General features: G+C 38.5%; 1 protein-coding gene across 24 annotated transcripts in view; it reads right to left on the bottom strand.

Moving 5' to 3' along the window:
• The window catches only part of SPAG16 (sperm associated antigen 16), a 295,145-nt gene extending 281,058 nt beyond the window's left edge, over positions 1–14,087 (bottom strand). For 19 of the 24 annotated variants that reach the window (XM_070732193.1, XM_070732195.1, XM_070732200.1 and 16 more), the window contains exons 1-3: positions 13,957–14,087; positions 2,157–2,203; positions 1,206–1,304 (exon numbers count right to left, since the gene is read on the bottom strand). In XM_070732193.1, coding sequence (XP_070588294.1) covers positions 1,206–1,304; positions 2,157–2,203; positions 13,957–13,999 — 189 coding nt within the window. In that variant the 5' untranslated portion in view covers positions 14,000–14,087. Of the gene's footprint in view, positions 1–1,205; positions 1,305–2,156; positions 2,222–12,948; positions 13,046–13,897 lie in introns of those variants that run through there. The other 5 variants (XM_070732204.1, XM_070732197.1, XM_070732210.1 and 2 more) reach the window with 4 other exon arrangements.
• Between the last annotated feature and the right edge of the window lie 602 nt (positions 14,088–14,689).

Raw genomic sequence — 14,689 nt, 5'->3', positions numbered from 1 at the left:
CGGGACCCCTTAGGGGGTCGAATGACCATTTCACAGGGGTCGCCTAAGACCATGGGAAAAAACAAATTTCCTATGGTGTTAGGAACTAAAGTTTCTATTCTGGCGCCTTGGAACATATTTTTTCAATCCGATCAATAAGGCGTTTACAGTGGGGGGCTGTCTCTCTGACCTTCCTGCCAATCAGCTTAAAGTTTTTTTGGGAGAAGTGGCGCTAGACTTATAGTTGGGGGTCACCACAACATGAGGAACTGCATTAAGGTGTCGCGGCATTAGAAAGGTTGAGAACCACTGCATTAGAGAGAGATATAGGCTATTGCTAATCATTCAACTTTTTAGACTAATTTCATAAAGAAATAGTAGTCACGAATCTATCTCAATGAACTGTGATTAACAACCATGTGCAATAGTCTGAAAGTTCACTTTGTCCAAGAGTAACCAAACATCAGGAATTATTTTGGATACTATAATATGAATATTTGAAATATTGTTCTCCATCCTTCTTCACCTTCTAATAGCATCAATTTTTATTCCTTTGACGCTTATCCTATATGACACTGTCCGGTAGTGGGTTTGATTTACCTTCACTACCAGTTCAGAACTGCGAACGCATGCTCGCACGTAATGCTCCTGCACAGGCACATAACCTTCTGCATGTGCAGATTGTCTATGACATCTGGGAGGGTGGACGAAGCCTCCCGCCGCCACTACCAGTTTGCCTGAACCGGGGAGAACAGGTAGTAACCCACCACTGATACTGTCCTACACTGTCCTACACTGGGAACAGCTAAGGTAGATGAGAACAAAGAATTAGATTAGATATGGTTTTTTTCCCCCTACCATCAATGTTAGCAACACAAATATTGTAGCCCCACTTTTTTGTAGGGGACAGAATAAAACTTGTGTAAGAGTAAGGAGGAAGTGTCTGTGTTGGTCTGATGAATACAAATCTAATACTACATTTCATTGATATATATTAATTTTTGTTATCTCTGAGAAATTCACACATCTAAAGAAAAAAGAGGGTAATATCAAATATCCATATGCTAATGTCCTAGGCAATCTGATCCATTCTAACAGTTGAACTTATACAAACTGATTGTTTTAAGTCAATTATAAAAAAAACATTTTATATTATTTTACTACTTTATTTATTATGAACTCATGAAAATTAACATAGCTTATATTATCATATCTAGTATATCTACCATAATTTGGGCATCAATAGTCTGTTCATGCATTGTGTGCAAAGCTTTTGCCAGATCTTCATCACCTTCCTGCAGACTAAAATCTTCATCTGCTGGAATCTAAGTCAAATTATAAATACATCAATAGGCTCACTGAGAAGAGGGAAAATGTTTCAGCGTTAAGCATTATTCCTGTAAGCTGCCACTATTCCTATAAGTCACCCTGAGTCACCTGGAGAAGGGCGGCCTAGAAATTTGATAAAATAAATAAAATAAATAAATAAAATATACACTCTTTTAGACAGAACTAAAAAGGGGCTCATATAGAGAAGGTACTATTCTCTGCATGTTAGAATTCAACTTCAGGCTCTATCCTATTGTTCAATTAAGATACAGTATAAGTATCTGATCTAGGAAAGATTCTTTATCTGGTATCCAAGAAAGCAATTTCTAAAAAGGGGAGATTGCATTTAGGGCTCAGTTATGTAGAAAAGAAGATGGCAACCTCTGCAGCCTGTGTTTGTCACTAAAAAAGCAATGAGTAGCCAAAACTTGCCAGAAAAAAAATGCAGTGAAACTTCAGACCTCTTAAATAGATTTCAAAATTTATGCCAACCCTGGAATTGCACTGTCAACAAGATATAAGTTTGTTTCAAGTTTCAAAAATAATGTAAACAGCAAAGAAGGGAAAGGAAAAGTCACTTTGAAGGGGAGTTGGGTAGCCTAAAATTTTAATAAATTTAAAAAATAAGTGATGCCACTAAACACTCTAAATGTATTTTTACTCTTGTAAACATTTTTCCTTTCCCATAAGATCATTAAGTTTGTTTCAGTATTTTTGTTATTAAAAAAATTAACCATCTTTGCTATTGGAGGAAAGACCTATTTACTACTAATTTATCAAGATCGGACAGCAAGATCAGAGAATGGATTGGAACTTTATATGCATAAAGTGCTACTTTAGATTCTTACCTCTTCATATTGATAGTCATCTTCAGAACTTTCAGTTATTGTAACCTCTACATGTTTGGTTAAGTCTACAATATGAAATTATATTGGTTACAACATGATTTAATATTAAATCTGATATGCGTACAGAGTGCTATTTTAGCGTAATGTATACATTTTATATAAATATGACTACTAATACTAAAATTAATTTAGCCTTAATACTAAAATTAATTTACAAATTAATTATGGTGAGATGGCTGGCAAAGAAATGTAATAACTAAATAAAATTAATCCTAACCCTAATTTATGAATATAATCTAATCAGTTTTAACTTTACTTTTTTCAAACATTTCAATTTTAAATCTCCAGAAATGCTGAATTAGATTCTATTCTCATCTCCACTATGCTTTACGCTCTCATGGTTTGTGTTTGCCTTTTCTGCAGCTGCTTCACACTGTTGACTCATGTTTAATCTGGTCCTTCTCATCTGTGCTGCTGCTCAGACATATTCCTTCCATACTATATGTACTATTTTCATTATTTTTGCCGAGGAAAATGCTGGATCCTACATCTGGAAAAAAAAATTATGAAAGCAGCACATATAGAATGGAATATGTCTGAGCAGCAGCACAGGAGAGAAGGACCTGGGTGTATTGATAGACCACAGATTAAACATAAAGCAGCTGCAAAAAAGGCAAACACAATCCTGGGATGTATCAAGAGGAGCATAGAAACTCGCTCACGTGACGTAATTATTCCTCTCTACAGTTCTTTGTTACGACCACACTTGGAATACTGTGTTCAGTTCTGGGAAACCCAATTTAAAAGGGACATTGATAAACTAGAGCAAGTTCAAAAGAGAATTACAAGGATGGTGAGTGGTCTGGAAACCATGTCCTATGAGGAATGGGATCAGCATTGTTCTCATTAGCACATGGAACAACTAGAAACAATGGAATGAAACTGCAAGGGAGTAGATTTAAATTAGACATCAGAAAAAACCTTTCTAACAGTAAGGGTGATAAACCAGTAGAACAGTTTGCCACAGGTGGTGTTCAAACAGACACTGGACAGTCATCTTTCTGGGATGGTTTAGTGAATCCTGCATTGAACAGGGGGTTGGACCGGATGACCCTGGAGGTCCCTTCCAACTCTATGATTCTATGATTCTAATGTCAACAAGGATATGCTCCTGCAATTACTTTTTGTGATTTTAAAAACTATGTTTAAAATTATTGAAATATTTCCATTTTAATTTTAGTATGTAAGATTTTCTTCATAATTCCTTTCTCCCTCTCTCGCTCCATCGTCTTTCCTGCCTTTCCTGCCTCCTTCTCCCTCCCTCCCTCCCTTCCTGTCACCTTCCCTCTCTCCCTTCCCTTTCTCAATTCATTCCCCTCCATCTCTCCTTAGAATTCCTGCAGACTTCACTTGTGAAAAGCTTGTAAAAAGAAAGCAGTGGGGAAGCCAGCAGGAAATTGCAAATCCAGAGACAACAGGCAGATAAGTTGTTGCTGCTGGGTGGAAGAAAGAGTAAGGATGCAGGGAGCTGCAGGTTACAATATATGTGTGGGTGCACAAGAGGTGCCAGATGAGTTGGAAAAAGTTTGTAGGTCTGTGTCAAATTTCAAGTAAGTCAAGGAGGGTTGTGAAGGCAAGGACAGTATAGATCAGAAAGGTTTCCTGAGGCATGCAAGAGGTGCTGTGTGGAATGAGTCAGCTTGAGTCAAGAAGAGTGCCTGAGGGTGACACGTACCAATTTTTTTTACAAAGTCACATTGGTCACATGTCAAAACTGAAGCAATCCGACCCCCTAGGAAAAAGCCTTCAACTCCATTTGGTTAAAGTAAAGGGTTCTTTTACTAAAAGTGTTTGTTGCATTAGTCAAGCCAGCTCTGAAATTACCATGCTTGCTAGATACAAAAATAAGGTATACCCCCCCCAGCCCAGCCCTTCCACCGTGACCAGTCCATTCCCAAGCAAGGGATGCCAAGATGTTTTGAAAACTCCGAGATATTGGGGAACAATCTGCATATTTCTCAGGCTGCCTGGCTATGCAATGCTGGCAAAAACAGGATCCAGCTGCTCTGGTTCCTATCACTTGTCATCCCCCCCCCCACTTCCAATTTCCTATCACATACACACAAAGCTTTATTGACATTGATCCTTCCCCCTTTCATTCTCCCCTGCCCCTTTTGATGGTAGGATGCATGTAAGCACACCCCCACCCAAGATGAGCAAGGCTGACATTTTATACACCGCCCCTCCCTTGACAGAGAAGTTAGTCCTGCAAGGAGAAAAAGAAAGAGAGAGAGGAGGAAGAGATAAACAAAATTTTTCAATTAGTCAACAATTCAATGTGGCTTATCTGGGTATCAATCATGGAATTTTTAAGCAGTTTGTGGGCTTTAATATGTTGGCAGTCAACCCATTCAGTTTCTGAGGTGGGGGGTGAAGTCTTTCCAGGCTACCAAACACTGAGTTTTCCCCCAATGGATGTAAGAGTCCCAAATATCTTTGACTTCAAAGTTCTGCTCTCCCTGGATTATAATGGGGTCAGGAGGTAGTTGCAATTTGGGATGCAGGGAAGATGATTTCTGGTTACAGTAGGCTACAATGAAATACCGGGTATGCACATCTGAATGTTTTTGGCTGCTCAAATTCTACAGTTCCTGGGTTAATAATCCTCTTGAATGGGAAAGGTCCAAAGTATTTTGGCCACAATTTTTTTGATAGTTGTCTAGATTGTAGGAATTTGGTAGAGGGCTAGACCTTGTCTCCCACCTTAAAATCCTCTGGCTTGGTACTCTTTTAATCGGCCTGGTTTATGTATGCTTCCCTAGCTTTATTCAAATCTTTTCTTGTATGGGAGATATGGTAGTCTAGATAGTTGATTTTACACTGGTAGAATTTGCATATGGACAGCTTGGCATATAGTTTGGTCACTCAAAGCTTTTTGAGCACAGCTCTGACTAGTTTAAATGTTCTGCCATTGTCTCGGCACAGATTAAAATGTCATCCAGGTAAATTAACACTCTTTTGTGCAGATATTCGTGCAGCACTTTCTTATTAGCTGCATAAACACAGCAGAAGCCCCTTGCAGTCCAAAAGGGAGAACCTGGAACTGGAAGCATCCTAAGGGCAATTGAAAGCCGTTTTCCACATATTCCTTGCTTTGATCCTCCCTCAATAATGCACTTCCTGGAAATCCAACTTGGTGAAGATATTTCATTTGGCCAAATAGGCCAGCTTGCTTCTTGTAAGGGAAAATAGTAAACATTTTCCACACAGAGAGAATTAAAACCACTATAGTCAACACATAGACAAAGGGACTAGTCCTTCTCCCTAAACAGGAAGCCACCCTCGATCTGGAGAGTTGGATGAATCCATAATTCAGGTTTTTATCTATAAAAGTCGGCAATTTCTCCAGTTTCCTAGGAGTCATGGAATACAATTTAAGGTTTGCTAGTTTGGCCCCTGGAAGAATTTCTATGGAAGACTCAGTTGTCCTGTGGGATGGGAAGGCATCTGACCCCTTTCCACTGAAGATGTCCCATAAGTCCCAAGACATCCCTTGGAGATCTGAGGTTCCCCATGGGGCCAATCTTTGGTATCTACTCCAATCCTCCTTTTCATTTTCATCAGTTGAGGCTTTGTGGTAGGTTTTTGGGGTAGGCTTTCCCCCTCTCCTCTCACAGTCGGCAAGCTGGATTTTTAGCAGCCTCCTCCTCCTGTTCACATAGGCAGTGACGGTTAACCTTTTACAGACCAAGTTCCGAAAGCATGGGTACGCACATGTGTGCATGCGCCTCCTAACACCCAAAATGCAATGCCCCCATGCATGCACGGCAGAGACTTGACAACCAGCTAGCCAGCGGGCACCCATGTGTGTGGAGCTAAACTAGGACAATGGCTCATGTGCCCACAGAGAGGGCACTGCGTGCCATAGGTTCACCATCATGGACATAGGGGTTCCATTTCTGGAGCCAAAAGAGTCTTAACAAAAGGGGCCTTTCCATTCCAGGGGCTATGATGAAGCTCAAGATCCCCATGTATGGCCATTCTCATTTCTATTGGTTTGGTAAAAAAATGTTGCTTCCCCCTGCCACTGAGCCGTCTAGCTGGCAAAAAGCTATGAGCACTTTTAAGCTGTTTGGGTCTCACACCCAGTTTCTTGACCAGAGCAGGGTTGACCAGGAATCTGATTCACCCTGAGTCCAGTAGAGCTACTAGGCTCCCTTTTCACCCCAGGCGACTTACCAAAAAATCATCATTGTATTCTGACTCACTTTCCACTGAGCTGCCCATTATGTCTCAGCTGCCATTCTTTGGGGGATGGGGTAAACTCTACAACTTCTACTCCCTCCAGAGCAGTATCATATGGGCACTGTTGTGGTTTTGTTGTTTTGGGGCAGGACCATAAGTTGCCTTCTGTGTTGGGCATGCAACACTATGATCAACAGCTCGGTGCCCCTACTTCCCATATCTGAAGCAGCCAGTGGATTATTGCCATTGGCCTTGCTTATGTGATGCCAAATTTGGAGCCTTTTTCTTTTCAGGTGGGAACTTTGCCATCCAAGGCTCAGCTGTTATTTGGATCGAGCCAGGTTGATTTCCATTTCCTCTGCTAGGAATACCAGCCATGGAGGAAGGGTTCCTCTGGAAATGTAGATGTTGTAGACCTTCTCCCTCAACACATCTCAGAAGCAGCCAATCAAGATGTCTTCTGGTCAGTCAGTAGGCCATGTCAAAAAACTCCTGGGAATATTCATCCCCCCCCTGCACCCTTCACTGATGGTCTTTCTCTGGCTTTGCAATCAGCTAGAATGGTCTCCAAAGCACTTCAGAACTGTAGCCATGAAGAGGTTGAAATTTCTCAGTTCCAGGGCATCATCGTTGTAGACCCTTTGGTGGCTATTTCTGGGCCATACTATTGCAGTTACCGTATATACTCGAGTATAAGCCGACCCGAGTATAAGCCAAGGCACCAGTTTTTGCCACAAAAATTGGGAAAACTTATTGACCCGAGTATAATCCGAGGTTAGAAAATGCAGTGGCTACTGCTAACTTATAAAAATGGAAACCAATAAAATTACATTAATTGAGACATCAGTAGATTAAATATTTTAGAATATTTATTTTAAAGAAAACCAGTAAATTAGCTCTGTAAATTTAAAAGAGGGTAAACAAAAGCAATCTGGTAATAACAATAAATTAAAAAGTAAAAAAAGTAGCTCAATCAGCAACCAAGCTAAAACCTATTTCTAAACCTAACCCAGGGGTCTTTAAACTTGACAGTTTTAAGACTAGTGGATTTCAACTCCCAGAATTCCTGCACCAGCCATGCTACTTCAGGAGTAGGAGTTGAAGTCCACAAGCCTTAATCTTTCCAGGTTTGAAGACTCTTGCATTTCTAACCCTAACCCATGGGTCTTTAAACTTGAGTTTTTAGAAGCCTGGAGAGAGTTCGTGCCGTTTCCCCCCCTCCCCTTTTAGCTGGCTGGCTGGCTCGTTGGCTGGATCTCCCACCCCGGATCCTCCCTCCTCTTCATCTCCCTTTATTGCCCATGTGTTGTGCAGGGAAGCAGATTTGCTAAAGAGATCCATTTGGGACAGCAGCAGGGAAATGAGGAGGAGGAGAGCCAGAATAGCCCACAGCCGCGGCGGAGGAGGAAGAAAGGAAAGAGCTGTCCTCCTCCTCCTTCCCCTGCTGCCATACCAAGTGGATCTCTTTAACAAATCTGCTTCTCTCTCCGGCTGGAGGCTTCTAAAGCCTGGAGAGAGTTCATGCTGTCCCCATCCCCCCCCCTTTAGCTTGCTGGCGGGGCGCCCTCTTGTGGTGATTCGGCGCTCTCTTGTGGTGACCCGAGTATAAGCCATTTTGGGGGCTGAAAAACTCGGCTTATACTCGAGTATGTACGGTATATCCAAACTTGTGCCAGGAAGAACCTCATCTGCTTGGAAATTCTGTTGAACTTCCAGGGCTTGTGTCTTGCATCCTCTCCATTTTTCTGGCACTGTTTCTACAGTTGCTGCAGGCTACGCTGTGGGACCAAGTGCTGGGGCAGTTGTAGTAGTCAAAGGGCTACCTGCTGCTGCCATTGTAGTGGTAGAGGTAGTTGTCCCCTTGCTTGCAATGGCTGGAGTTGGCTGATCAGCAGGATGTGCCACAGGTTGTCTTCTGAAGTTATGGAACTTCATCACTGGAGGCTTTGAAGAAGATACTAGATTGCCATCTGTCAAAAATGGTGTAGAGTCCTCTGCTTGGGTGGGCATGGTGGCGAACTAAATGATCTACAAGGTGTTTTCCAACTCTGTTAATCTGTTATGTGTTAACTTTTCATTTAATCACTCTATCAAGCATCTGTTGCCAAGATTTCTCTTATTGTACCTCATACATTTATGTTACTTTTTTTTCAGGCTTTTACAAAAAAAACCCATTTGCATTATTTTCCTTATATCCTTTGTCAATTGATTATCTCGATAAATTAATCTATCTTCCATTTTTTCATATAGATCTTATACTGTCTTTTTCTGCAGCCATTCCATTTTCCATTTGTTTCTTTCCCTTTTTTCTTTTTCTATATACCTTTTTGTACTTCCATTTTGAGAGTCTGACATGACCCTATTTATTTAAATCTTTCATCATAGATGATCAAATAATTATTTCAAAGTTATATCTATTTCTTTGTCATTTGTATATTTATGTACAAATGGCAAATAAATTTACAAAAATGAAATTTACATTTAAAACACATATTCAAAACATACTTTTTTTACAACTATACGTTTATTCTCATTTATAATCTCGAAATGTCTTTTTCTGCACTTTTTTATATAATAATTCATATAATTTAAACAGGGAATGTTTCTATTGGATCACATTCATTTAGAATGTGCTAGAACTTCTCTGAAAACTCATCTCTGGTTCATGATCATGAAAATACAGTGATACCTTTACTTACGAATTTAATTCGTTCAGTGACCAGATTCTTAAGTAGAAAAGTTTGTAAGAAGAAGCAATTTTTCCCATAGCAATCAATGTAAAAGCAAATAATGCATGCGATTGGGGAAACCCCAAAGAAGGCGGAGGCCCTGTTTCCTCCCAGGAGATTCCTAGAGAGGCCCCACGGAGGCTTCTCCCCACCTTTTCCGGCCCTGTTTCCTCTCTCGAGATTCCTAGAGAGACCCCACGGAGGCTTTTCCCTGCCTTTCCAGTTACAGTTTCAGGGGCTCGGGTTTGTAAGTGGAAAATAGTTCTTGAGAAGAGGCAAAAAAAATCTTGAACACCCAGTTCTTATCTAGAAAAGTTCATAAGTAGAGGCATTCTTGGGTAGAGATACCATTGTATCATAAAACTACAGATGACTGCATTCATAATAATCAAGTAATATTTCTCCAATTGAACATTACTGTATTTTATTTCACCATCAGTATCTCTTAAAGCTAATGAAAAAGTATTATGAGAATTTATATAAAGAAGAGCAAGTGAAGGTGGGAGGTTGAGGGAAAACTAACTGAAGAGGATAAGCAAATATTGAATGCAGAAATAACAAATGAGGAAATAATTAGAGTTATTAAAGGGTTAAAACCTGCCAAAGCACCAGGTCCAGATGGATTTACAGGAGAATATTATAAGACTTTTATGAATGAATTAACACCACATTTGGGGAAGTTGTTTAATATTGTATTTCAAATTTTTAATATTCCACAGACATGGAAGACCTCAGAGATTATAACTATCCCGAAACCAGATCGTGATTTGAGAGATCCAGGTTCCTATCGTCCCATCAGTTTGCTTAATCAGGACTATAAAATATTTATGAAGGTATTAGCTAATAGGATTGAAAATATTTTACCGAAGATAATTGGAGAAGATCAATATGGATTTGTAAAGGGAAGGAAAATACTTGGGAGTATGGTTATTAAAAAATCCAAATAAAATAGTGAAGGTTAATTATAACCTGATGTGGAAAATGTTAAAACAGATGAAGAGTTGGAAAGATAAAAAATTGAGAAGGATGGCAAAGATAAGAGCACTTAAAATGATGATTATCCCAAAAATGATGTATTTATTTCAGGTTTTACCAGGCACCTTTTCAGGGGCAAAATTGAGGGAAAGGGATAGTAAATTGAATTATTGGATAGAAGAGAATAAAAGACATAGAATAAGGAAAAAAATGGCTGATTGCTAATGAAAAAGATGGAGGATGGGGAAGCCCTAGCTTGGAGCTATATAGAGACGCATTTCAAATTGAAAGATTAATAGAGTTGCAGATATTAGAGAACAATAAATGGGTTAGAGTGGAAAAAGAGATTAATAAAATTGAAAATAGAGAGCTGTTATTCATAAAATGGAATAAAAAGGAGATCGATAAATTAATGGACCCTTTAAAGGGGACTTTAGAAATCTGATCAAAATGGCAGGGGAAAATGGGAATAAGGAGATCAAAGCTGTCAATGTTGTACATATTAAACAGAGATAATGAAACCAATTTAAATAAAATTATAAAGGAATTGAATGATAAAGGGATAACCAGAATAGAACAGTTATATGAAAAGGATGGAAGAGTCAGTAGAATTCATTTAGAAAGGTGGTTGGGCCAACAGAGATGGTTGCAGATAAACGCAATAAGTAAATATTTGAATGAAAGGGAGAATAAAGAAGTATTATTAAGAGAAGAAACTCACTTAGAGAAAATATTAAAAGAAAAAAGGGATGATATAAAGGCATAAACAAGTAATATATACAGAATGTTATCACAGGCGGAAGAGGGGGTGATAAAAGGATTAACCAGATGGTGGCAAATTGAATTACAAATAGACGAAAGAGAGATGAAGGATATACAGTTGAAAATATACAGAAAATAAAGAATACAAGAGTTAGAGAAATGAGAAGGAAAATTTTACATAAGTGGTACTATACACCAACACAACTTGCATATTTTCAGAAGAAGGGGAAGGGCATGGATGTCAAGAGAGAGGAGTTTTTATGCATATGTTCGGGGAGTGTTCAGTAGTACAGAAATTTTTGAAAGAAGTGCAAGATGAAATGAACAGGATGTTAAATATTAACTGGACAATCACAAAGGAAATGGCAGTACTAGTAAAAAAAGGAGATTTAAGAGAATTTAAAGAAATAAAAGTAGTAGCATTGGAAAGTGTTCAAGCAGTAATTGTATTGGGTTGGAAAGAAGCAGCAAAATGGACGATACAAAATTGGTATCGGTACATGGTAGACCACATTCACTTTGAAATTATGGAGGTAAGAATGAATATGTACAATGAAAATAAACTGAATAAACTGATGGAACGATGGGATATGGTGAGAGGTTATATGACAAGTAGAATTTGTGATCTAGCCATAAAGAATAAATTAGAATCACTCTTTAATATGTAAATAAAATGCAGATCCTAGCTTAGAAGAATGTTAAAGATGTTTGTACAGACCCTCCAATTGGTGGTGGGGTATGTATGTTGTTAGGTGGTGGGTGCACCTTCACAGGGCACTGTTTTATGTTTTATGATGGGCAGTCTGTGTGTGTAACATCTAAAAAACCCAATAAAAATATATATTAAAAAAGTAATATTTCTCCATTTTTTCTAATTCATTCATTTATAAGTGTTTTTTATTAAGAGCCAATAAGGTGTAGATTAGATTAGCAGCCTTAGACATATCCTGCTAGCAGTAACAAAAATATTGATCAGCTATAGCTGATTTGATCAGAATGTCATAATTGTGCTCAAAGTCCCACATATGCTCACATTAAGCAAGCTGGCATCTCTAAACTAGAGGCTAACCTGCAAGCCAACATCATAGTAGTTGCAATTCACCAGTTCAAAATACATTGAAGTATAGTGACACATATTTATATAGACTTAAAATCACATTCTGTTGATTTGTTTATTCTTTTATTTACCGGATCACATAAGGGTGGTCATTCAATGTAAAAGAGATGTTTTTTTAAAAAAAACTTGAAAAAATGTAAAAGAGATGTTGACACTCGGGTGCACAGAAGAACAACAAAAATGATTAAATGGATGGAGGCTAAAATATATGAAGAATGGTTGTAGGAATTGGGTACGTGTAGTCTAGTGAAAAGAAGGATTAGGGGTGATGTGAAGATGGGGTCAACTTATTCTCCAAAACATCTTAAGGTAAAACAAGAAGCAATGGATAGATATTAATGAAGGAGAGAATAAACCTAGAACTAAGGACAGACTTACTGACAGTGTGAACAATAAACCCCTGGAAGTTGTGGGTACTCAATCCCTGGAAGTTTTTAAGAAGAGATTGGACAGCTACTTGTCTGGAATGATATCTTCCTTGGGTGGCAGGTTGAACTAGAAGACCTCCAGCATCCCCCCAACTCTATTATTCTGTTCTGTTATTCTTTGTATGATCATGAGTATCCACTCCATAAAGTCTGAAGAAAGTCCAGAATAGTATAGGTTATCCTGCCATGGATAGGGGGTTGGACTGGAAGACCACCAAGGTGCTTGAGGATTCTGCTGATTTACCTATTTGCCTTCAGTCTCTCTATAAACTACTGGAGGTAGGAAAAATATTCTTTGGAGATTTCAATATCCAGACTGCATTATGAGTGTGCTCCTGGACATCCGTGACAATATGTAGGCATTTTCATGTATCATTTGCACAACATATTGCAGACAATATGTGCATAGTTTGATCCTGTAATATTAAGAGGTTATGATGAAACATCACCATCTCTCTGTCAAAACCAAAAGACTGGTAAACTGAATAAATATTGGGCTTATCTGAACAGATGTAAAGTTCATTAAGGTAGCTTACCCGCTCCCTGAAGAATGAATGTTCTGAGCAATTTTCTAAGAAACAGACTTTGCAATTTGAATAATAAACTAATGCAGAAAAAGTAAAATATGCATTGTTTCACCTGGCAATTTTAGTCAAAGGAAACGCCTGAAGCTTCAGTGGCACTCCTTCCATTACTTCACCAAAGCAACAGGAGGAAAAAAGTAAACAGCATCATAGTATACAACTGTACTCTCTCAACTTTTGTATAAAAAAAACAATGTGGAAAATGTGAGGGGAAATGGATTTTAAAAAAAAAAATCCTAACTAGTGCATTCTGTCTATTCACTTTCAACAGGGTCTACAGGGAATTGATATAGTTTTACAGGTTGGTTGAAGATGGTAAGTTTAAAATAAACTTCTCCTGGTTTGTCAGATTTTATACAGCTCTGTAACTATATAAATTACTTTGGATATTCATTCCAAAAAGAAACTCATTTACCATAGAAAGAAAATTAAACTAAAACTAAAGAAAACTAATTATAATGTTTCATATGAAACAGAAATATAGATACAGGATAAACTCTGCTATTGTATTATGGAACTAATTTATAGAGCTACACAAAGTATTAATTCACCAATAAACACAAACTTGTATATGAAAATTACTTTTTAAAACTGTGCCAGATTTATGTATTGAGGTTAAACTATTTATATTGTTACATTTTAAAATATGTTCATTTAATGCAAGCAATATCCTATTTTCCTTTTGTTTAAATAATCTTTAATATGTAAGATATTTGGCTATTACCCTTCTTTACTACTTTACTACTTTAGAGAAATATAGTGTTTCAAATATGTTCAGTGGGACTCCCAATAAGGTGTCGTACAGGTGTAATCACGGAGCTCAAGGCTTTATCCTAACTAGAAATCATGTCTCGAGTCTTGTTAGATTTTTCAGGGCAACCCAAGTTTTTTCCAAACCTACTGAAACACCCCACCATCCCCGACCACTCCAGGGCGGGCGAAGGAAAAAGCCAAGGATACGCTGTAAGCAGAAGGTGCCTTCAGTGGTCGTCGCTTCCTCCATGTTGTCTCCGACGCCAACACCGCTCCGACGCGTTCCTGGGTTGCCCTGGAAACAGCCCGACTATCCTTCTCCCTGCCAAACTAGCAAAGCTGTCGCAAACTTCCGTTAATGGAATGGTTGATGCGGTACTGAGGTCGGCGCCACTCTATCCTCGCTACCTCTGTGGTCAGTGCACCACTGGAGACTTTTCATTGGGGTGCGGTTTTATAGGCGAAGTGTGAGTTTGATCGGTTTCATAAGCTCACTTCTCCATCCGCTATCAGGGAGTCTCTCGACCCCTTATCTGTTGCTCCTCTGTTTAAAGCCCCTTCTCACATCAAAAAAACCCTCTCAACAAAAACAGGTTTTAATGCTCGTCCAAATATTATACGAAAGTTGTTCACACTTTACGGGGCTTTTTTTTTTTTTGCCGTAGTAGAGGAAATATTTAGTGACTTGTTCAGCTACGTTCATTTTCTTTCACATTGAAAGATTACGACCCGGATATTGTTACATCATAAGCAGCATAAAATTATTTTTAAAATTAGTAAATCTTATTTCTGAAAGATATAAATCTAAACATCCAGCCATCAGAATGCAATCCTTGCTATCATTTGGTTATTTTCATATTTTTGCAAGCAGTTCATTCAAATGTAAAGGTTTTTTTCCCTTGTGCTAACTCTGTAAGTTATGATTTAATTACAGCATATG

This window comes from Erythrolamprus reginae, chromosome 1 (assembly GCF_031021105.1).
Source record: "Erythrolamprus reginae isolate rEryReg1 chromosome 1, rEryReg1.hap1, whole genome shotgun sequence".
Taxonomy (NCBI): domain Eukaryota; kingdom Metazoa; phylum Chordata; class Lepidosauria; order Squamata; family Dipsadidae; genus Erythrolamprus; species Erythrolamprus reginae.
The sequence above is the reverse complement of the archived record's forward strand: the minus strand, read 5'-3'. Positions and strand labels throughout refer to the sequence as shown.